Source organism: Acartia tonsa, chromosome 13 (genome assembly GCF_053477335.1).
Source record: "Acartia tonsa isolate MP-2025a chromosome 13, ASM5347733v1, whole genome shotgun sequence".
Classification (NCBI taxonomy): Eukaryota; Metazoa; Arthropoda; class Copepoda; order Calanoida; family Acartiidae; genus Acartia; species Acartia tonsa.
This window is the reverse complement of record NC_137272.1, coordinates 13,894,556-13,919,396: the sequence shown is the minus strand read 5'-3', so window position 1 is coordinate 13,919,396 and position 24,841 is coordinate 13,894,556. Positions and strand designations below refer to the sequence as shown.

Genomic DNA, 24,841 nt, shown 5'->3' with positions numbered 1-24,841 from the left:
GAACTATCTCATAGATTTGGTTGCAATTAAGAACAGTTTGACTTAATAAGCGCATTTGACTAAACGGTAACCCACGCCTTTATGAAAAAATGCAGCATGTAAAATGTCCCTCTTTTTAGTAGCAAAACTACTCCATAATAAACGCTGTATGGGAATGTGATTTTATCGGCTGCCTTAATATATCTATTCCCATTCGCATCTAGTATAGAATTTACTTGGTCCATCTGTCTGTGTCAGTCACAATATAAAATCCTTATACTAAAGTAACAGGATGTCTGTTTGCTGTGTGTTTGTACCGAAGGATCTCGCTAACCGCAGAACCGATCGGGTTCTCCTAAACAGGGTAGCTTCTCAAAGGTCCCAGGAAGGTTTTATAACTATTTTCTTGGGGGGTGGGACACCCCCAAAAAATAGAAAATACCCACCCCAAAAAAAAATTTAACTCCCCCTAAATTTTTTTTTGCTTTTCTTTTAAAATCTAAAATAAGAAATTGAGTTATCCCCTCCACAAGTGCCCCTAGAGGCCTCTAGAGGCGTAGCCGCTAGTAAAAATATAAAGAAATATGAAAATTTTTGAGAGATTTTACTATCAGTTACAGCCAACCTAACTTATTGCTGAAAATAAGGTTTTAATTTTGCTTCTAGCCGACGTAATTTAATTTTGAAATTCATATAAAAATTTTCATAAACCTAAAATGTCATTTTTTGTTATTTCTATCTGTCTATCTATCTATCTATCCAGGTACAAAGAAATTCGGTCCAGCCCGCTACAGTCAGACATGGAAGAATTCAATCTGGATCTTGACCAAGATTAATCCAATTAATATCCGCTGGATTAGAACCAGTTCTCAGCCATACTATCCGCATAGTGTCCGCGGAAAGCTGTCTATAATACAATGTTAAAGATAATTATTTAAAACTCTGGGATCTAAAGGGATAGGACAATGGAAGAATTCAACCTGGATCTCGACCAGGATTAATCCAATTTGCCCCGGGGGCCTTCATGCCCTCAGGGCCAACAGAACTGGAATTAATCTTCTGAAATCTGTCTCTAATACGATGCAATGAATTTCTATTCCAGTATGGCTTCGAATAAAAATTGGTCCAAGCCATACTGTAAAATACAAGATAAACCCATTTTTTCCTTTTTCCGTAGCAAATTGTCTACTGACGTATGAGGGGATGTACAGACAGACTGCGAATACGAGTATAGAGTAGCTCCGATACAATTTAATAATCAATAATCTAACAAAGTATTTCTAAAAAATACACATTTATTAAACATATAAAACTGGTTAGAAATAGGCAGATTAATGGGATTATTATTATAGGATATATTTATTATGATATATATATTAAAGGCTCAGACGTCCTGTTTCTTAGTTAGGTAAGAAACGACGTACTTGAACACGTGGGAAATATAGATACCGCCAGCCTAGACTTATAGGCTTGTATCTAACCAAGTGCAGACGGGAGGAAGCGTATTCACTCTTTGGCCTGCAACAATCAACTAGCCCTCAACACAGCAGGATGGAGTATGGTGGCGGTTACAAGTGGAGGTCTGACTCAGCCAGAGAGTATAAGAATGTGAACAGGGATAAGGATACATAAACTTGGGTGTTGATTACCACACTTGCCCCCTCTGAGGGAATATGAAATATTCCCTCACAGTTGACCAGCACGCCGGCTTCTGCGGGTTGATGTGGTACTCGCAGGTTCTTCGATGGCAGCCATAGCCCTCTCTACGATATCCACAGGATTAGGTTCAGCGGGAGTAGGATTTTCTGGAGCTGCTGGAGGCTCTGGAGCAACAGCATTTTGGAGGGCTAACATGCCCTCGCAGGGAGCCGTGGCTACTGGATCTTCAGAGGCAGCGCCAGCCTGCGGATTAACAGGCAGATCAATTCCAGAAGGAAAGAGCTCATTGATTTGATTATCGAGCTCTGTGTCGCTGTTTTCCTCTGCAGGATCCAGGACCTCTGGATTGCCTTCTCTATCGGTGGGCCTGTACTCATCAGAGCACTCAGAACCGCCATAATGGGAGATCAACTCAACTCCATCATCATCTGGCCGGGGTACGTCCCCAGCGGGAAGAGACGCCTCTATTGGTGCCACATTCTGCCCAGGTACATTCATTACATTACAACGAGTATTAATATATTTAATTACCCTGTCGGAGTTTTGGTCCAACAGTCGACTAGTGGCCTCAATAACCGTGGTCATTCGTGATTTTAACTCAACGGTCGAGTCCTCAGAGACGGTGCGAATTTTGTCGCGCAAAGTTCTGCGGTTCCGCAGTAATTCTGCGGAAATTTCAATAAGGCGCTTGCCATGTTGTATATATGCTTTCTCAACAAATGAAGCATTGCTAGCAATTTTAGTTTCCAGACTTCTCTGGAAGGGGAGAAGAGCTTCCTCCATTGCTTCTTTTACAGTGGAGGATAGGACTTTTTTCCATTCCTCAGCGGTCACCCAAAAAGCCTTAGGCTCACTTTTGTTTTCTGCTAATGTTTCTTTCTTTTTAGGGGGTAGTGGAGGCGGTTGAATTTCCACCTTAGCCTTTTTGGCTACTGGCCCGCCGCTGCCTGTTGGTGTTGGCGGACGTTTTTCTACCGCTTTTGGGGCAGATTTTACGGCGACTACCTCCAATTCAGGTGAGGCATTACGTTTTGGCGGCGATTCCACCCGATTTTTTTGCGGTTCCCCTCCCCTATTTTGTTCCATTAGAGGCCTGGTTCTAGACCTGGCTTTATCAGAATATTCGTTGGTTTCTAAGTTTTTAGCCTGCCGCAATTTTTCTTGCAGGTCTAGGAGTTCCTTTGGAACCTCTTTTCTCGCTTGGCGGTAAACGTGGATTGACTTTGAGACGCATTGCAATTCACTGAGGTTTTCAGGGTTGCGCGGCGGTTTTACCCGCGGCTGGTACCTGTTTTCATCAGGTTCATAGTAGGCTTCCTCAGGGCCGCCCTGGGGATAGCCATGATTGCTGTCATAGTAATAGTCCTCTTCATTGTAAAAGGGTGCCTCTTCATATTCTCGACGGTATGAAGAGTGACCGGCCCCATGGGAGTGGTGAAAACCCCTTGAAAAATTCCGCCTGGGATATCCTCGAGCTCCTGGTGCCTTTGCCAAATGATGCTGCATTTTGTTTTTATGCTTCTTGTTTTTCTCTGAAATATGTTAATTAGTTAGTTTTAACATATATTTTTTTGTTTATTTTCGTTATTATACATACGTAAATTAAGCTATATACATTTGCCACCTTGGTTTTATATAATACATTTATATACATTTTATTTTTTCCTTTTAATTGGGTTATGCAGTCCGATTTGGACATGTATGCGGTTATCCCCCCCTTGTGACCTAGTTTTTCTTTCTTCTTCTAATATATACTTTGGTACTATGCTTTGTTTGTTAACGTTAATAACCTTTTCAGGGCTGGATTGTTTGGGTCTTTGTGCGAAGAAAGAAGCCTCGGACGGGACGGTTTCTTCCAAGAAACTATTTTCGACGTGAATTTGAGGACCGGATGACCGATCTGCGCCAGGGGGTTCTTGGTCTATGGGCTGTGACTCAAATGGTGAGTTTTTTTCCATTATATCCCCTCCCCCATCACAATCCACCTCCCCCTGGGGTAAATCCTGACTAGTTTCAGGGTTTCCTTCTATAAAATCGTCACCATCGTTATCTAGGTAGGTAAAATCGTCATTTTCCATACCTTTATTATCGTTTGATTCGGCTTGCCCGGTATTATCTATTCCTAAGGTTATTTCCTCAGACGGGACGATTTCCTCAATAGGAAAGACGTTAAAGGAAAGTGTTTCCCCCAATAATTCTACTTTAGAATCAATTTTCCGTATTTTATCTCTACTAACAACTTGGTTAGTTTTTATTGGATTTGATCCAAAGGGACTGAGCTCAAAAAGGGCCTCTGAGAATTTTTTTGTTACAATAAAAGGACCCCCATAGAAAGATTGCAATTTTTTACTGACCCCTATTTTGACTAGGTTAAAAAAATGCAAAAACCACGTCGTTAACGAAAAGGGGAGATGAAGCCTTCCTAGATTTATTTTGAAACTCTAAATAAATCTTAGATTTTTTGGAAACCTGTGCAATAATTTCTTCCAAATTTTTTAGGTAGTTCAAGTAAGATCTGCAGTCAATGTCCTGCCTCTTCTGCAAGATTGGAGAAAAGAAATCGAGATTGAGAGTTGGTTGCCTGCCGAACATGAGGTAATAAGGCGTATACCCCGTTCTTCTAGACGTACTAGAGTTAATTACAAAAGTGGTCAAGGCTAATTTTCTTGCCCAGTCTTTACTTTCAAATCGGTCATCGGATCTTAGACCTGCATAAATGCTTTGATTATGCCTTTCACATGGGTTACTATTAGGGTTTCTTGGGGGAATAAGTTTAGTTTCGATACCTAGTTCATCCATAACCTTTTTGAAAACTTCCCCAGTAAAATTTGTTCCCCTGTCACTTCTCAATGACCGAAATAAGCCGTAGATGGGTACCACCTGTTCAAGGATGACCTTCACCGTGCTTTCCACGGTGGCGTCCTTGATGGGGTGGGCGATAATATACCTAGAGAATAGATCAACCAGTATAAATATGTAACGGACATGTTGTCCTTGAAAATAGTTAGGGGTTAAAGGACCGATAAGGTCTACTGACACCTGGCCAAAAATCTCGTGACTAATGGCTGAATGGGTGATAGGTTGCTTGTGTTTAGGTACCTGTCCTATTTTTCTTAGGCAGGTAATACAATTTTTAATGCGTGATTCGACAAATTTATTAATTCCTACAAGGAAGAATCTTTCATTTATCTTGCGTGTTGTTTCGTTAACCCCCTTGTGACCTATACTATTATTATGTGCCAATTCAAAAACTTTATTATATAATCCAATGGGTACGACGGGTCTTTCAATGAATGTTCCATTGCTAAGAGGTTGTCTAAATATTATAAGTCCTTCCATAACGTATAAATGTTCTATTAATTTAAAAAGGACCTCTTTCCGGCCGGTTAGTTCAGCTTTTTCAAAGCTTGACAACTTCTTTTTTTCGAATATCCACCTACGAATTTCAGATAATACTTGATCTTTTTGTGTTTCAGATTGCCAAACATTGTTCACACCGACTTCAGAAGCCGAATGTAACTCAAAAATCTGGTCTTGGTATGGGCAATCCTGTTCATAAGGATCCAAGGTAAATGAGCTAGTACATTTTTCACAATCGGTTTCCTTATGTTCTTTGCATAAAAATTGCCCTCTAGATAAATTATCGGCATTACAATGGTCCCTTCCCTTTCGATGAATTACTGTAAAGTCAAAACTTTGGATGAAGTAAATCCATCTTACAGTTACACCATTTATTGTTCCTTTTTGCCATTTTTTGTAATGAACTAAGGAAATCGAATCTGTACGCACAATAAAGTTTCTGAATCTTAAATAATGAAGAAAGGTTTTAAGAACAAATACTAGACATGCTAATTCACCTTTATAACTTGGATAATTTTTCTCTGCCCCGTTACATTTTTTGGAACATATTCCAATAATTCTTTCTACCCCCCCCTGATTTTGGCTGAGAATTCCAGCGAAATAACTCGTAGAAAAATCTACGTCTACTATAAAGGGGTTAGGATTATCCCACTGGGGGTAGCCTTTACTTATAGAATTTGAGAACATATTTATGAAATTTTCCCAATCTTTTGATAGGGAATCGGTCCATTCGATAATTTTATCATTTCTGTGTTCATCTAGGGTACAAGAATTTTTCGCATAGGATGGGAAATAGGCCCTATAATAATTGGAGAAGCCCAGGAAACGCTGGAGTTCCTTGCCTGTCCTGGGCCTGCTCCAATTTTTAATTTGTTCTAAATATTCGGGGTTCATTTTAAGTCCTTGGGAACTGACTATATGACCTAAATATGTACATTCGGATGTGAAAAATTTACATTTGGCTAGATTTAACTTAAGTTTTGCTATTTTTAGGACTCCGAAGAGTTTTCTGAGATGTTTCAGATGTTCCTCAACATTCTTTGAGAATATAATAAGATCATCAAGGTAAGATATTATAAATTCATATAAGCCAGGGATAAGGGTTAGGACTTTGTCCATCAAGTGGCAGAAAACACTTGGCGCGTTACACAGTCCAAACGGCAGTTTCTTAAAAAGATACTGCCTGTTAAGGGCTGTGAACGCGGTCAAGTGTTTACTTTCCTTCGAAATGGCTAGCGCATGGAATGCGCTAGTCAGATCGAGGGTGGTAAATACATTACCAGTGCCTAATTTTTCTAAATTACTAGAAATCAGGGGAAGGGGCCAATTAATTTTTCGTGTTACACTATTAAGCGCACGAAAGTCGATAACGAACCTAAGCTTGCCTTCCCCCCCAGCCGTCGGTTTTTTCTTTACCGCAAAGATTGGGGAGGACCACTCGCTGTAGCCCTCCTCAATGACGCCCCCCCTTAGCCAATTTTCAATTTGTTCTTTTAATTTGGCTTCGTATAATGGGTTTAACTGAATGTTTCTAGCCTTAATAGGTTTAGCCCCGGGGATCAAGTCTATTTTATACTGTAAGAGGTCACAGTTACCGATATCAGCATCATCAGCCGAAAATATATCAAAATGATCAAGGCATAATTTTACTACCTTTTCCTTCATCCCTGGGTTGTTTTTGATAAGATCACTATTTTCTAAATCTAATTTTTCTTTAATGAATTTAATTCTTTTAAGAAGTGTAGTTCCTGATAATTCATTTATTTGATTAATACTTTTATTGCAGGAATTTGGGGGATCTGATTCGAATTCAAAGCAATATCCAACTTTAACGTTATCCAATAAGGTAATATTTTTTCCTGCTAAATTAACAAAATTTACCCAACATTCTCCTTTCTCATTTACATTATAAATACCCTCCATAAGCATTAAGCCGTTATGGCTTGTCATTTTAGAATTATTTGGGGATATATACAGCTTCCTATTTTTCTGATGAATAGGAATTGTTATCATTGTTGTATTCCCCCCCGGCAAGAATGTTGTTTTCTTTACTAATTTTACGCATGTTTTATTTTGTTTTAATGTCCCAGTACCCCCCTTGTTACTCCAATTTATTCCCGGGATAAGGGAGTTTTGTTCCGTATGAACATTACTTGTAGGAATTAGGGGTATGTTTTTACTTTCTTCAACTATATTAATTGTTGAATTTTCTATGGGGATTTGCTCGCCATTGGGGAGCTCAAAGGAGAACTTATCTAATAATAAATTAATTCGATTAACTTTGAGAAATTCATATCCTAGATTTATAATTTTAGACGTCGTTTCAGGGATGTAAAACGTTTCTTCGAATATTTTATCTGACCCATCAAAGCTGAATTTTAAACTTACATGTCCTATGATGTTTACTGGTTTTAAATCTACAGACAGAGCGCTAAGATTGGCGGGGGTGAATGTGATTTTATTATCATCTAAAATTTCTCTAGAAATAAGGGACCTAAAGTTATTTCCTGTATCCACTAAAGCGGTTTGCAGGAATTCCCCCCCCACGGGATTAAGAACTTTTAGTTTTGCACAGATAGGCATTATAAAATAAATTATATTTTTAGTCGAAGCCTAAGATGCATATTTTCCAAGATCCCCACCTCAGCGGTTAGGCGATGGTAATCCTCACACAGAGACTTCCTGTGTTCCAGGTATAGTTGTCTGTCGAAATTTTTTAAATAATAAAATGTTTTAACAATATGGTTAATTGTTAAAATAATTTTGTATAGCTTTCTGGGTTTCATTAAGTTTTTATCAAGCGCTTTTCAGCTCCAGAAATGTCTCAATAAGCATGAGAATGTTAATAGTTCTAAAGAAACTACTTAATTTTTATACGGGTCCTTATTTATATACTTGGATATAGGATAGAGTCCTATCGGAATATAACTGAACTAAAAAGTTTTAAAGGATTGAAGGGCTACAAAGTAGCTTAAAAATAAGTGTTCAGCTTGCAACTAACAAGACATTAAAAACAGACTGACTTATTTTTTGACTTACATCTGTATTTATACAAAATATAGTGTCATTAGTCAGTATCTGATTCACGATACAAATAATTTAAAGTTAGCGCTAAATTATAGCTCAAAAATTATTAGATATGGTTAATATAATAAAGAGGGTCAATGATGACTGGTTTATTATTCTGATATTGTTAGTATTTATACTTAATTTTTCCACCTATGGGGTAGAACAAGCTTATATAATTACTAGAGTATAATTAATGCTGAAATCAGCTTAAAAAAATAGGATGTGGTTTGTAGTAACTGCTTTGGTAGTAACTGGCCTCGATTAATAATGTGCATTCACTTTTATATAGACTTTTTATTCCACTGGTAATCCTAGCGGAAGCTAATAGAACTAACTTTATTTCATTCTGCTAGTAATCCTAGCGGAAAATAATTTAATCAAAATGTTTTAACACATCTCAAGTGATTAAAGATTTTAATTTTTAAATGCTGCTTGATTGCAGCTCAAAAATGAGTAAATGATAACAACAAAGAACTGAAGGACAACTGAATTAGATTTGAAAATTTGCTTGTATTTATACAGATTTTCCATAGACCCCCCCCTACTTAACTTTATCATTTACTTATACGGACCGCGGTAGCATTCTAGGCGACATCTTTCGGATACATAATAAATTAAATATAGTTCTATTATTGTCACTGTACAAAATGCAATAATATGTATCCATATGGATAAGTTAATATACATAATTGCTGAGATATTTCAGCTACAAAAATCAGAGGCTAAGAGTGAGCAACTCTCAGATAAAATTGATACTGAGGGTTCAACTCAAAAATCATTGTTTATATACAGATAATTCGCTTAAGTTCCCCTAGCGGTTAAAACTGAACTAGAATGTTTTAGATTCTACTATATATACATTCAAAATATACGATATTTACATATTAGATAAGTCATGCGATATTAAAAATAAATACTACTAAATAGAAAATAGGTATTCACTTATTAGCTTCTTGATAAAGACTATTAGATTTAAAAAATGGAAATATTAAGTGCATGTGAAATGCTCCTCAGGTTACTTCCCTATTTCCCCCAATTTCCTGTATCAGCTACATTTGGATAGGGAAAGGTGGGGGAGGAGTTTATTTTGTGTTGCTTAGTCAGACTTAATAACAATAATTTGTTTTATTTTTTCGCGCCAAAGCATTGCTTGGCAAGGGATATTTGATATTAAGGAATTTGCAAGCTTAGCTTGGCATGGGATATTTTGTTTATCTTTCATATCAAAATATGAAACTCATTCAGCAAATTTTTATTTTCTGGGATAGGGACAATTAATATCGCATAAATCCATTTTTATATTTAGAGGACGTGATTTTTAACAATCGCTTGAACATATTTATCTATTTCAGATTCTTCGCTGGCTTCCTGATCCATTTGGTTGATAGTTTTACGCGCATACTGCTCAGGTATTTTATTACTATTACTTGGAGCTTTTCTGGGCGTGAATTTACTTCGTGTTTTACCAAAGCGGGACTCAGGATTTGGGGGCTCCCCAGCTTTCTTTTTGTTGCAATTTTGCACTACATGGCCAGGGATATTACAATGCCAGCATTTAATATTTTTACTCCTCGCATTAAAGGCTCCTATAACGCCCTCGATTTGATCCCAAGCAATAGGATCATCCTCATGGTCTACCCAAGAAGGAACCTCGTCAGATTCTTCGGTTAAGTTTTCCTTATACATTGCCGTGTTAGTGGGGATATTATCTTCGATAATACTTATTATGGGTTGTTTTTTCGTTTCCGCAGAATTTTTAGGTAGGAACATTTCCATGGCTTGAGAATAGCAAGCAGAAAGGTTTTCCTTGCTAATATGGCCAGACCCATCCCAGTTAACGTATCTCTGTCCGAGATTAATAAGTTTATTTAAGTAAGCGTTGTAATCGTCCAAAAATTGCATGCTCTCAACATAATTGGCCATGTCTATGGCAAGGTTGGTATACAGCAGATTTTTGCTAACGTTAAGATAGAATTCTTTCCACTTCTTTTTAGGTATGAGACCAGGATTCATGAGTTTGAACACCCTAAGTTTGTTTTCAAAATAGGTGTCAAGGGGTTGATTAGTCTCCTGTTTTAGGTTGTAGAAGTACTGAGAGGCTACTTCTGGATCCGAGAAAGGAGTGACCAGCCTCCTAATCATCAGGTAATAACTTAAAGCAGATAAGGCCTGATTTCTTTCAGGCGTAATTAAGTCTCCTAATCGTTCACCTCTAGAGTCATAAATTCGCTGGTATAAAATATCCTTAAAAAGGATTGGGTCACAGATTCTATATGTCTTTGCAACCCTCCACATATTAGAAAAGAAGTTATCAAAGTCAGCCCTACCGTCCCATCTAGGGGCATCCCTCGCAAAATCGGAATCCCATTTTTGTCCCTTAATAAAGCATTCTTTAATAAAATCATCGTCGGCGGCGCTAGTTGTTGCCGTTGCGGCTGCGCCTGTGTTTGGCGTATTTCTTGTAGAGGGTCTATTTGCTACACTGGGTGCAGACCTTGTAGTTTTACGGAGGGGTTCTAACGACTTAATCCTATCAGGGATAAAGGGAATCCTTTCTAGCAAGGTTTTTTCATATTCGGTTAGAGAAGTTTCTCTTACATTCATCCAATTATCATTATCCGCCGGACCTATAAAGCCTACAATTGAATAGGCCATACAACCTGGGGCTGTCATCCTATCCTTGGCGACCCATTCAACCACGTTTATCTTTTGCTGGACCGATATACGGTCATAAAAAGTGGCATTAATTGAATCATCACCTATGGTGTTAAAATGAGTCATATTAAGACTTTCGTTTAGCGTTTTTTCCGCAAACAATGGGCCAAGATTTCCGTCCGCTGGGAGTTTTGATACTCTGCGTTTTAGATCTAAAATGTCGGTATCGGCTAATAATCTGCGATGTGATTCTGTGTCTTTAAACCCTGCCCATTTTGTTTCTAATTCGAGCTGCATAATCTCGGATTCTTGTTTTATTAAATCTCTATAATGTGCCGAATATTCGTTTAACTTATCATTTAACGCTTCCGATATGAGATCTTTGATTTTTTCAGGGGAAAGCGGGTCAGCCTGCTGCTGCTGCTGCTGCTGCTGCGAGGTACCTTGGACGGCCGGAGCCGGCGGAGGCGGCGGTTTTTGTTTATCATCATTTTTCTTATCGGTCATGGTGCTGGAGTGTAGTGTTCGTTAACACTGATTTGTCTACCACGAAACTTTTTAAGAACTTGGGAATATCCCTTTCTTCCTGTTTTAAGGAGAAAATATGGAAATGTGTGAAATTAAATACTAGTGTGAAAATAAAAGGCGGGTTCCTTTTTATCTTTATTTGGCAGTTTGCCACGAAATAATTATTATGAATATTCTGTAACAAATTGTTACTGTAAACCGTTTCCGTGAATAAACTTAGTTATCAGGAAAATATTAATTTCACTTTGCAATCGAAGCTACTTTACAATTTAATTTTGTCTGTACGCTAATTATCCAAACCTTCCCCCCTCAAAAAATGAGTGGTAGACAAGACTGCGCCAAAATGACGTATGAGGGGATGTACAGACAGACTGCGAATACGAGTATAGAGTAGCTCCGATACAATTTAATAATCAATAATCTAACAAAGTATTTCTAAAAAATACACATTTATTAAACATATAAAACTGGTTAGAAATAGGCAGATTAATGGGATTATTATTATAGGATATATTTATTATGATATATATATTAAAGGCTCAGACGTCCTGTTTCTTAGTTAGGTAAGAAACGACGTACTTGAACACGTGGGAAATATAGATACCGCCAGCCTAGACTTATAGGCTTGTATCTAACCAAGTGCAGACGGGAGGAAGCGTATTCACTCTTTGGCCTGCAACAATCAACTAGCCCTCAACACAGCAGGATGGAGTATGGTGGCGGTTACAAGTGGAGGTCTGACTCAGCCAGAGAGTATAAGAATGTGAACAGGGATAAGGATACATAAACTTGGGTGTTGATTACCACACTACAATGCGATACGACACATGTCTTTTCACTATGGCTTAGAACCGGTTTTAGTCCAGTGGAAAATAGTCGGATTCAAACGAAATTTTTTCAAATGATATTAAAACTGCTGTGATTTTATACTAAAGTATTTTTGGATCTTGTGCAATTCACGGTAAAATGTTCTCCCAAAAATCCAGGGATCTAAAGGGATAAGATAATGGCCGATAAATTGAAGTACATCCCCAATGATGATACACAAAATTACCCTTACTGTAGATTAAAATTAGTGGTTGGAACGTTTGAACACTCAACTTAATTAACCAACCAATCAAAATTCACTAAAGTCCCCAAGTTGTAAAGCTAACGAATAAAAAAACGTTATTATCCTTTAGATCCCTGTGTGGTTGGGGCACGGTTTTAGTGTGGTGTGTGATTTTAGTTTTGGTTTCTCTTATAGAGATATGTTTGTGTTTTTAAAAATTTAATATTTTAAATAAAAATTTTATATTATTTTATCCTTTGTAGTTTTATTAAGGGGGGGGGGGGGAAGTTCTGACACATTTGCGTAAACCTGGTGTATAGGCTTTATCTTTGGACTGAGAGGATAGGTTATTAGGGATAAAATCATTCTTATATGATAAATTTCCCCCAGATTTAAGCTTTTTTGGATAGGCCTCCAGGTTCCGGAGCTCCAGGCCTCCAGGTGGTCTCTGTACAGGTAAAAATTAAAAATAAGATTTTTTTTTTGAAGAGTTAGAGGTTAACTTATAAAACAAAATATGCTTCTTTTTGATTGTTATTCACATATTTGAAGAAAAACATACATAGGTATTTTGTCTCATAAGCTGACATCTAACTCTTAAAAAAAAAAAAAATTTCATTTTTACCTGTAGAGAGACCACCTGGAGGCCTGGAGCTCCGGAACCTGGAGGCCTATCCAAAAAATCTTAAATCTGGGGGAAATTCATCATATAAGAATGATTTTATCCCTAATAACCTATCCTCTCAGTCTAAAGATGAAGCCTATACACCAGGTTTACGCAAATGTGTCAGAACTTCCCCCCCCCCCCTTAATTTTTCTCGTATTCATTCGAATCCGGTCCATACGATAAAACTATGTCTAGCATCGCTAGTCTGTAATAAAGAATAAAGTAAAGATAAAGAGGGGGGGGGGGCAGTTTTCCTTTTTCATTAGTTTAGGTTAGGTTTTTCAAAAAGGCATTGATAGTTTTTCTCCCCATCGTATCAACAGCTTTCCGCGGATATAAAATATATAATTAGAAGATTAAAAACCTGGTTTAAATTTTTATATTCATATAGAACTGGATACAATACTATGTTCGACATAATTTTTCAGCGTGGCTGAGAACTGGTTCTATTCCACCTGATATTAATCGGTTTCGAAGCGATTATGGAATACTTATTTCTCGCATCGTATTATAAACGGCTTTTTACGAATATAAAAATGTACAATCATACTATTAAAATCAGTTTTTTAGCCCGTGCCTTCGGCACCTCGGGGCTAAGAAACCAGGTTTTAATCTTATAATCGTACATTCTATATCGCAGAAAGCCGTTGATACGATGGGGAGAAAAACTATCAATGCCTTTTTGAAAAACCTAACCTAAACTAATGAAAAAGGAAAACTGCCCCCCCCCCCACCCCCCTCCTTATCTTTACTTTATTCTTTATTACAGACTAGCGGCTTCGCCCATAGCATATAGGGGCTAGAAAAATAGCTTAAAACCATCCCAAAATCTTATATCTGAAAACAACGAAGCTTAAAAAAGCCTTCACAGGACCTATGAGAAGCTCTCCTGAAATAAAGAACCCAATCAGTTCAGTGGTTATTGAGATCTTAAAATTCAGACAAATAAACCTTACTAATTAATGTAATAGGATATAAATGCTCATTTTGTGAGAAATTGTAAAAAAAATAGTCCTTATAATAAAGTAACAGGATTTCTGTCTGTCTGTTTGTTTGTTTGTACCAAAGGATCTTGCTAACCGCTGAATCGATCGGGTTCTCCTTAACAGGGTAGCTTCTCATAGGTTCTAGGAAGGCTTATAACTTTTTTGGGGGAGGGTACCACCACAATCCCAAGAGGAATCACCCCTACAAAAAAATCCCTCCAAAATTTTTTTTTAATAACTAAAACTGAAATAGTTATTTCTCGTATCGTATTATAAACGGCTTTCCGCGGATATAGAATGTACAATTATAAGATTAAAACTAGTTTTTTTAGCCCCGTGGTGCCGAAGGCACCGGCTAAAAAAACTAGTTTTAATCTTGTGATTGTACACTTCTATATTCGTAGAAAACTGGATATAATACGATGCTAGACATAGTTTTTTCGTATGGATGAGAACCGGTTCTTACAATTTCTTTTTAAATCTAAATTAAATAAATGAGTTATAAAGTTTAACTCTACCCTTCTCATGTGCCCCTAGAGGCCTCTAGGGGGCGTAGCTGCTAGTTCTCTATATTTAAACTCTGGTTTACATTAAAGGATTTATAATATACGTGGATAATGGATATAATTACGGGATAAATTATCGTCATGAAAATCACTTATTGGTCATTTTATTCATCCAGTAGGTGAGGAGGTGACGCAGCTACAGTGGTGGATTGGGGATAACGTTATTTTAGCCAGCTATAAGATCCACTATATTAGAGTACATGATAATCTGGTGTAAGATCCAAGAAATAATGAACTTTTTTTAATGTAACTAATTATCCCTTCTGTAGATTAAAATTGGTGGTTGAAATGTTTTCACACTCAAACTAAACCGCGAACTAAAAAAATAGGCAAATCTGAATTTTCAGAATAGCAGCTTTATTATTCATTTAGGATGATTTTATTGTTAATATGAAATGTAGATGCATCTTTTGGTTACATGTTTCCACAGTTAATTTTTTATTAATCAGCACCAATGATGCACAAGATCTCAAAAACAGCATTTGCGGGAAAAACTGGTGAACCAAAAAGATACGCAAATCCAAAACAAAATCAATGGAAAAGTGATTTTTTTTCTCACTTTTCTTCTCTTTTGAAGATTGATACTGATAAAATAATGATTTTTAAAGGGATTTGTGCATTAGTTATTATGAAATATAGTATCAGGTACAAATAAATGATTTTTCTAAAAAAGAAATATTTTAATTAGACCCCTATCACTTTAAAGGACAGTTGCTGACCTCCAGTCTTATGAATAAAGCTAAATACATGTTAAAGATAAAAATTACCTTCAAAAGTATACAATAATGTTTTGTGATTTAAAAAGAAAAAAAAATTGCAATTTTAATTACTCCAATCCATTTTTTTAGAAGATGTTTATATTTCTTGTTGGTAGGCTCCATTGGAGATTGCTATGAATACAAAAATTGGACCATAGTTCAATATATAAGTTGTCATCATGGGCATGCACTTTGATAACATCTGGCTCACCATTTCCACCAGTAGGAGCATCTTTGAGGCCATTATCCTCAAAATCAACGAATAAGAGAAAACAAAACTTTGGGTACCAGTGTAATTTACAGTCTAAGGATCAAGGCATCGTGTTAATTAAAATAAAAATTTATTTATATTTAAAGCAATGAACAAAATAAATGTTGAAATATTTTGAAAGTTTGTATTGCCATGGTTACACTTATCCGAAGAACACCTAAAAAAATATAATTTAGTTTTTGTCTGCACAGTTATGGAATCTTGACCACAAAGAATTTTTTATCCAATCTTGACAAGTGAGGTATTTTTGGAAAGAGGAATATACATAGAAAACACCTATGTAAATTAGAAAATCCGCAGAAATCATATTTGCAAGTTATTTGCAAAAATCTGCAATGTTAATTTGCAAAATTAATTTTATGCCTTAAATGAGAGATTTAGAAAAAAATCTTTTTATGAAATGTGTTTATCTATAAGTTTAGAACATAATTAAGGCAAAAAAATTCTTTAGTGTTACTTTTTTCACCTTATATATGAAAAAGGCTGTTACTCACATTTTATGATAAAAAAAGGTATAGGAACAAAAAATATGTTTTTTTCTTGATGTAAACACAATAAATGGCATAAAATCTATCATCCTAAATGTTAAAATCAGATATAGAATTCTTTTTAGAGCAAATATAGTGCAAAAAGTAACCAAGACATTTTTGCAAAGTATGAAAATCTAAAGAAAATAGTTCTTTTTGCTTTTGATATACATATCAGATAAATGTATATAAAATTAGTGATCCAAAACTATAAAACATGTTATAAGTTTTTTCAACACTGTCATTGATTAAATTGCACTTTAAGGTTTAAGAATTACCGAAGTAGTGCATAAAAACTCTTTTTATGAAGTAATTAAACAAAATAAATGCCAAAAAACCAACTACAAAATGGTCTACTGCATTATAAAAAACGCCTAATTGTTGGTTTGAATTTATTTTGTTTAATAACTTAATAAAAAGCATTTTTATGTGCAACTTTGGTAATGAGTAAACTTAAAAGTGCATTTAATCAATGATAGGGTTGAAAAAAGTTATTACTTATTTTATAGTTTTTGATCACTAATTTTATATACATTTATCTGATATGTATATCAAAAGCAAAAAGAACTATTTTCTTTAGATTTTCATACTTTGCAAAAATGTCTTGGTTACTTTTTGCACTATATTTGCTCTAGAAAGGATTCTATATCTGATTTTTACATTCAGGATGATAGATTTTATGCCAATTATTGTGTTTACATCAAGAAAAAACATATTTTTTGTTCCACTACCGTTTTTTATCATAAATTGTGAGAAACTGCTTTTTTCATATATAAGGTGAAAAAAGTAACACTTAAGAAATTTTTTTTGCCCTAATTATGTTCTAAACTTAAAGATAAACACATTTCATAAAAAGATTTTTTTCTAAATAAGTCATTTAAGGCATAAAATTAATTTTGCAAATTAACATTGCAGATTTTTGCAAATAACTTGCAAATATGATTTCTGCGGATTTTCTAATTTACATAGGTGTTTTCTATGTATATTCCTCCTTCCAAAAATACCTCATTTGTCAAGATTGGATAAAAAATTCTTTGTGGTCGAGATTCCATAACTGTGTCTGTTTATGTATATGTCTTTTTGTCTGTCTGTCTGACTTTCTTTATCTGTTGTCTGTCTACATGGGTGTCTTTTTGGATGTCTGTTTATCTGTCTGTCTGTATATACGTTTGTTTGTCTGTATGTCTGTTTATGTGTCCATATGTCTTTCTATTTATGTGTCTTTTTGTTTTTCTGTCTTTAAGTATTTCTGTTTCTGTGTAATCTGTCTATATGTTTATTTGTCTGTCTGTGTGGCTTTTTAAAAGCGAAGCTTTTCTATAATTAGGGTCAGTCCGTCCGTAACGGATAGCTTTTTTCGCTAATTTAGGCAAGTAAGAATTGTCCTATTTATTTCAAATTTTGCATGGTGATTCCTGTAGTAGTTAGGTACGATTTAGAAAGCGTAGCAACTCTATAATCATTACCAGAATGTCCGTACGTCCATTTTAAACATGTTGATTTTTTTACTTTTTTAATAACAAATTTTTATGTGATCTAATAATCCGATTGATCTGATTTTTGGTATACTGATTCCTGGGACAACAAAGTACAATATTATAAGCGAAGCAACTCTATAATCAAGTCCTAAAAATGTAAGTATGTCCATAAACATTATTCTGTATCAAGCAGTTTTTCAACAATTTTACAATTTTGCTTCGACATTTATATTCTGATTATTCATTTCTGACACTATACAAGTGTTAGTGTCCGTTTGTCGTACCGTTTCAGTGCTTCGCTTTTATGGATGTTGTCATCCTTGTTATATGTACATATATGTCTGTCTTTGTAAGTATCTTTTTGTTTTTCTGTCTTTAAGTTTATCTATTGACCGTTTGTATAATTTTCTTTTCATCTGTATTTATGTTTGACTGTCTGTCCAATTGTCCATACTAGCTTTCTGTCTTCTCGAAAATCTGTCAATGAGTTATTTAATAAAAAAAATTTTAGCATAAATAAATCCCAAGTTAATAAATGATCGAGCGATAGCTCATCATTTAAAACCGAGGGTATTTAATATGCTAAATTGCAACAAAAAGTGATGTTAGCAAACAGTTTTTTTCCTTTAATTTCATTTATTTTACTGTTTTGTTTTTGTTTAACTTTAAAAATAGAAAAAGATCTTAGAATCATTGGTCAATTTAAGTTCTATCTGTCCATAATGTATTTTTTATGTGTAATCTGTCTGTCTTTATGTGTTTGTTTGTCTGCCTGTTTATCTGTCTGTATGTTTGTGTGTCTGTCTGTCCTGTCTTTCTGACTTTCTGACAATCTGTTATTTTGTCTGTAGCTCTTGATTTTTGTCTCTATGTCTGTCCTTCTTTCTTTATTGTAAGTTTTGTCTGTCTGTTTATCTATCTAAATGTCTGTCTATATGATTGTTTGTCTGTTTATCTGTCTATGTGTTTTTATTTTATCGTCTGTCTGTTTGTATTTTTAAATGTTGGATTTTGATTCTATATACACGTTAATATGTCTGTCTGTTTATCTGTCTGTCTGTATAAACGTTTGTCGTCTGTCTGTTTATCTGTATATTTTGTAGTTGTTGTCTGTATGTATGTCTGTTTATCTGTCTTTATTTTTATGAATGTCTGTTTATCTGTATATAAGTCTCTGTCTTTATGCACATTTATCTGTCTGTTTAACTGTCTATATGTCTATCTGTCTGTCTGTATATACATTTTTATGTCTGGTTATCTGTCTGTCTATATATACGATTATCTGTCTGTATATCTGTTTATCTGACTGTATGTCTGTCTGTTTTATCTGTCTGTGTTTTAGTATGTCTGTATTTTTGTCTGTCTTTATTTCTGTGTATATTTACGTCTGTATATATCTGTCTGTTTGTCCGTAAATATACCTGCAAATATAGACATCTCTCCCCGAGTCCACAGTTTTAATACAGTTAGGATGGGTCTCCATCTAGACAGTTATGCACTACTTAGCATTCATTTCTGACACTCAATGTTAGTGTTAATGTTCGTTTGTCCTACCTTTTCAGAGCTTTGCTTTCATTTAATTTAACTTTTTTTTAATTTTGTTTTTTCCACAATTTAACCGTGGAAAGAGGTCTATAGTCTGAATCGTCCGATACGATAAATAAATATTTTAAACTCAGGGATCTAAAGGGATAAGGTAATGGCTGTTAAATTGGTGTACATCTTCAATGTTGATGAACAAAATACCTTTTTTGAGATTTAAATTAGTGGTTGAAACATTTAAACACCCAACCTAATATCAAAATTGAATAATGTGTATGCTAAGAACCTGTTCTCCTTCGGCAAGTCTTGCTTCATTGTCTTGAACTTTTATATAATCCTAAATAAGTTTTATAATAGATTGATAGATAGATAGGTTGGTAGATAGATTGATTGGTTGATTGATTGATACAATGATAGATGAATTGATAGATAGATAGATACCTTGATTGATAGATTGATCCAAAGATTGATCAATAGATAGATACATTGATAGATACATCAATAGATTGATAGATAAATTGATCTATAGATAAATTGATAGATACATCGATAGATACATTGACAGATACATCAATAGATTGATTGATAAATTGATCTATAGATAAATTGATAGATACATCGATAGATACATTGATAGATACATTGATAGTTTGATTGCTAAATTGATTGATAGATAGATTGATTGATTGATAAGTTGATAGGTAGATTGATAGATACATCGAAAGATACATTGATAGATACATCAATAGATACATCGATAGATACATTGATAGATACATCGATAGATACATTGCTAGATTCATCGATAGATACATTGATAGATACATCAATAGATAATCGATAGATACTTTAATAAATACATTGATAGATTGAGTGATAGATACATTGATAGGTATATTGATAGATTGATTGATAGATTGATAGATATATTGATTAATAAATTGTTTGATAGATTAATTGATAGATTGATCGAATGATACATTGATAGATACATAGATAGATACATTGATAGATACATAGATAGATTGATTAATAAAAAGATCAATAGATTGCTCGATAGATTGATCAATAAATTAAATGATAGATTGATTGATAGATTGATCGATAGATTGGTCGATAGATTGATTGATAGATTGATTGAAAGATTGATCGATAGATAGATTGATATAAGATTGATCGAAAGATTGATAAATTGATTAATGAAAATATGGATAGATAAATTGAAAGAAAGATACCTCAGGAGACAAAAGTTCACAGTATCTCTTAATCTGATCTCCCATGCCCCCACCATACATCTTACTACAAACATGATGTTTGTCCTGAAAAAAAGAACTTTTAATTTAATTAAACAATTTTATCTAAAACATTGGAAAGGGTCAAAACTCCCCCCCCCCCCCTTTTAGTTTCAATTTAGTTAAATATTAGGCTCAATACCAGCTGAGTATCCACGTGGATATTCAGCTACTATTGGGGTCATTTTTGGATACTCAGCTACCATTGGGAAAATGTGTGGATATTCAACTACCATTGGGGGAAAAAGTTTTTAATTAATTATTTTGGTTATCTTTTTTGTTAATTTATACATGTTAGACCTATCGATTTAATACAAAAGGTACGATTTAGGAAGCGTAGCAACTCTATAATAGAAAGTCCGTAGGTCAATTTTAAACATGTTGTTTTTAACCTTTTGACAATTTTTTTTTCATATAATAATGTAATAAATTAAAGCAAAGTTTTTCTACATTTATAGGAAATTATATCAACTCTATAAAAATCGTGGCTTTAGGGATTTTTGGTCCAAAAATATATTGGATTATTAGACCTGTAGATTAATCATTTTAAAAAGCGAAGCTTTTTTATAATAAGGGCCTGTGCGTCTGTCCGTCCGTCAATTTCAAACTTGGCATTATGATTCCTGTAAAGCACATTATATGATCAAGTCCTAAAAATGTAAGTATGTTCTTAAACAGTAGCATAAACTTAAGCAGTTTTGCAACAAATTTACTATAATTACAATAATTTTATATAGACTTATGCATTATTATCCTGTTAATGTTAGATTGTCCTTTCATTTCAGAGCTTGGATTTTATAGATTTTCAATATTTGTTTCCTAAATCTGTATTAAAGTTAAATGATAGGTGTGAATTGCTTGCATTAATGTGCATTATTGTCATGGGAATCAGCATTATTAAAGATATAATGAAAATACCAATAGGAAATTAGTGTGGATATTCAACTACCATAGGGGAAAAGTGTGGATATTCAACTACTCTTGGGAAATATGCGTGGATACTCAGCTACTATTGGGGAATTTGTATATACTCAGCTGGTATTGAGCCAAATATTACTTTAAAAATTTATTTAAAAATTAGGAAGAGGGTTAAATTACCCCCCTCCCCCCATGTTTCCAATTTATTTGAATAATAAAGAAGGGGGGGGGGCGGGGGGCGGGGTCTAAACGAATCAATATTCAAGTACCCAAAGTTTAAGATAAAGTAGTTTTAATTATTTATAAACTTTCTCCTAGGGATCCCAATAAACTTTGAACTAATCAATATTCAATAAAAGTACCCAAAGTTTTTTAGCCAACGAGTAAGACAGAACGTGATTATAAAACTTTGGGTACCAATTTGACTACCTGTTTACAAACATATGTTGGTTGATCATCCCGTTGGCTTGTGTTTCCAAGTCCAACATAACAAATCAGACCTCCAACATCTAAAACATTTTAGTGGTTGAAAAGTTGAAACAATCAACTTAATGAACCAACAAATACAAATTCAATAGTGATCCCTAAATTTGGTAAGCCAACAATTATGAAAACGTTATCATAAAACTTGGGGGACTAGTGTAATAAACAGCCCAATGTCCCCTACCTCCCTAGAACAGCATCGTATTATAGACACCTTTCTGCGGATAGTAAAATGAAAAATTATAATTATAAGAGAGAGAGAGAATATACTTGGGGGGAAGGGACATTGGGCTGGTTATTACACTAGTCTCCAAAGTTTTATAATAATGTTTGCTTATTCGTTGGCTAAACAACTTTTGGGACTTCAGTGAATTGTGATTGGATGCATTATTAAGTTGAGTGTCCAAACGTTTTAATTTTAATCTACAGAAGGGATAATTTTGTCTATCATCATTGAAAATGTATGTCAATTTAGCTGCTATTGTCTGGTATTAAAACTGGTACTAAGTTTATTTCACTTTTGTGTTTTTGGCAAACTAAAAAAAAATCTTCCAATTAAAATGAGAAAATCTTTTAGTTTTTATTCAAATTAAGTTTTAAGATTTTTTCATTGAAGTATAGCTTCTCATTGGTCCTGGAAAGGTTTATGTCTATTTTTGGGGAGGGTACCACCAACCTCCCAAGAGAAATGACCCCTAAAAAAATCCCCCAACTTAAAAAAAACCACATTTTTTTTCTTTTTTAAAGCTAAAATTAAAATTGGCCAAATAATTATTTTACTTTTTCTTTAGATCTAAAAGAATTGGCTCCTCCCTCAAATGCCCCTAGAGGCCTCTGTGTTAAACGTAAATACCGAAATAAATGAAAAAAATTTATTTTATCAATTACCTTTTAAAAGAAAGAAAAGGCCACAAAACACAATAAAATAAACTTTGAACATTTCGTCTTCCCAAAAATCTACTAAAACATATCTGAAACATATTTTTTTTATTGATAATATTTTTTTCTCGCATCGTATTAGAAACAGCTTTTCGCGGCTATAAAAATGTACAATAAAAGATCAAAACCAGTTTTTTAGCCCTCGAGATGCCTAAGGCAAGGGCTAAAAAACTGTTTTTAATCTTTTATTTTCATTTTTATATTCATAGAATAATGGATAAAATATGATGCTATACATAATTTTTCAGCATGGCTGAGAACCGGTTTAAAACCATCGGTTTCGAGGCGATAATGGAATAATTATACTCTAATCTAAAATTAACAGGATGTCTGTCTGTTTGTTGCTTAAGATCTAGATAGCCGCTGAACCGATATGGTTCTCCTTTACAGTAAAGCTTTTCATAGGTCCAGGGAAGGTTAATATCTCATTAACATTGACAGTTAGGACAATTCATACAAAGGTTGTGCAATCAAAGGGTTGGTTATCTGTTGGATGTTACTTAACCTAATATCCAACAATTTTATACTTTTTTACTTTCGTGGAAAGCTTTCTATAATACGATGCAATAAATAGGGATGGCAATCCGTAAAATTTTTGGACCGGATTCGGATTCTTACAAGAATCCGTCCAAAAAAATGTCGGATTCCAAAATTTACCCAAAAATGGGTGGATTCCGGATCCCGTATTCGGAAACGGATTGCCAACCCTAGCAATAAATATTAACAAAGCAACTGACAAGGCAATGACTAGCAGACTAAAATTATCTGAAAGAAAGTAGGTATTAGGATAAGATTGAGTCGGGTTTTTAAAAAAAACAGAGTGATCTAAAGGGATAAGACAATGGCCGATAAATTAATGTACATCCCCAATGTTGGTAAACAAAATTACCCCTTCTGTAGATTAAAATTACTGGTTGAAATATTTAAATACCTAACTTCCAATATATACTGATAGAAACTCAATTATAGTCCCCAAAGATTTGGCAATGAATAAGAAAACGTTATTATAAAACTTTGGAGAATAGTGTAATAAACAGCCCAATGGCCCCTCCCTCCCTGCTTCGTCACCCTTAGAAAGAAATTTCTAGCAGACAAAGATTTTTGTTTATTCCCGTATTAAATAATCCAAATAAACCTTCTGGACTTAACAACTTTGGGTAACAATCAATAAGTTTAATATACAAAAGGGGTAACTTTGTATACTAATCATTGGAGAAATACAATATCAATTTATCATTCATTGTCTTATTCCATAAGATACCTTTTATGAAGAAAAAAAGAAAAATGTATTTTTTAAAAACTGATCTTATTCGGAGGATGCGATTTGGTAACCATTCCCCCCATTACCGCGGGCACTAGGGGAATATTTATTTAAGGGCTGAGAGTTTGGTTGGGGTCGGGGGGGGGGGGGGATGGGTGTTGTGAGTGAGATTGGTTCTCTATTTTAGGGGGAAGTTTTATAATTCAGGGATCTAAAGGGATAAGACAATGGCCGATAAATTGATGTACATCCCCAATAATGTTAAACAAAATTACCACTTCTGTAGAATACAATTAGTAGTTGAAAAAGTTGAACACTCTACTTTATTAACCAACCAATCAATTTACTGAAGTCCTCAAAGTTGACAAGCCAACGAATAAGAAAACGTTATTATAAAACTTTTGGGATTACAAATAATGGTTAAAACTTTTGGAAACTCAAATAAATGAACTAACCAATCAAAATTTGATAAAAGTTCCCAAAGTTGTTAAGCCAATGAAAAAGAGAACGTTAATATTGAGAACTTGTGTATTTAACAGCCCAGTGTCCCCTCCCTCCCTGTTGGGGAAATTGGGGGGGAAATCTAGGGATAATGGAACGTAAATTACACTGGTACCCAAAGTTTTCAAAAGGAATCATTGGAGCTGGATGTACATCAATTTATCGGCCATTCTCTTATCCATTTAGATCCATGATAATTCACATTCTTATTTTCCTGGGTAAAACAATACAATGTCATAACTTAATGTATATTCAATTTGATGATAAACAAAATTACCCACTTTGAGGGTTAAAATGGTTTGGACACTGTTAGTTTAACCAACCAATTAAAATAGACAAAATTCTCCTTCC

At 34.5% G+C, this 24,841-nt stretch overlaps 3 protein-coding genes across 12 annotated transcripts in view; 2 read left to right on the top strand and 1 right to left on the bottom strand.

The window, feature by feature from the left end:
• The window catches only part of Nhe1 (Na[+]/H[+] hydrogen exchanger 1), a 32,962-nt gene extending 20,408 nt beyond the window's left edge, over positions 1 to 12,554 (top strand). The window contains exons 23-25 of one of the 9 annotated variants that reach the window (XR_013874077.1): positions 743 to 844; positions 12,117 to 12,211; positions 12,461 to 12,554. Coding sequence is in view for 3 of the 9 variants with exons in the window: in XM_080146273.1 (XP_080002399.1) it covers positions 743 to 815 (73 nt within the window). In the remaining 6 variants the exon portion in view is untranslated. Of the gene's footprint in view, positions 1 to 742; positions 845 to 12,099 lie in introns of all 9 variants that reach the window. The other 8 variants (XR_013874074.1, XR_013874076.1, XR_013874073.1 and 5 more) reach the window with 8 other exon arrangements.
• LOC145304398 (uncharacterized) lies at positions 3,451 to 12,083 on the top strand. Of its 2 annotated transcripts, XR_013874078.1 has the most exons (9): positions 3,451 to 3,580; positions 4,138 to 4,233; positions 5,115 to 5,206; positions 5,992 to 6,063; positions 6,785 to 6,844; positions 7,605 to 7,691; positions 9,420 to 9,476; positions 10,147 to 10,212; positions 11,118 to 12,083. XR_013874078.1 is itself a non-coding variant. In XM_080146281.1 (6 exons), the coding sequence occupies exons 1-5, from the start codon at positions 3,530 to 3,532 to the stop codon at positions 6,828 to 6,830; spliced, it is 357 nt and encodes a 118-aa protein (XP_080002407.1). In that variant the 5' UTR covers positions 3,451 to 3,529; the 3' UTR covers positions 6,831 to 6,844; positions 7,605 to 9,269. The 2 variants fall into 2 exon arrangements, 1 of the variants encoding a protein (XP_080002407.1); XM_080146281.1 differs by lacking the exons at positions 9,420 to 9,476; positions 10,147 to 10,212; positions 11,118 to 12,083 and having other exon boundaries at positions 7,605 to 9,269.
• A 3,048-nt stretch (positions 12,555 to 15,602) lies between the features above and the next one.
• On the bottom strand, positions 15,603 to 22,757 carry LOC145304709 (uncharacterized). Its single transcript, XM_080146653.1, has 6 exons — positions 22,678 to 22,757; positions 21,736 to 21,815; positions 20,332 to 20,415; positions 19,383 to 19,433; positions 18,976 to 19,037; positions 15,603 to 15,706 (listed from the first exon to the last, which is right to left on the bottom strand). Exons 1-6 carry the CDS (start codon positions 22,727 to 22,729, stop codon positions 15,607 to 15,609), a joined length of 429 nt encoding a protein of 142 aa, XP_080002779.1. The 5' UTR covers positions 22,730 to 22,757; the 3' UTR covers positions 15,603 to 15,606.
• Positions 22,758 to 24,841: the final 2,084 nt, after the last annotated feature.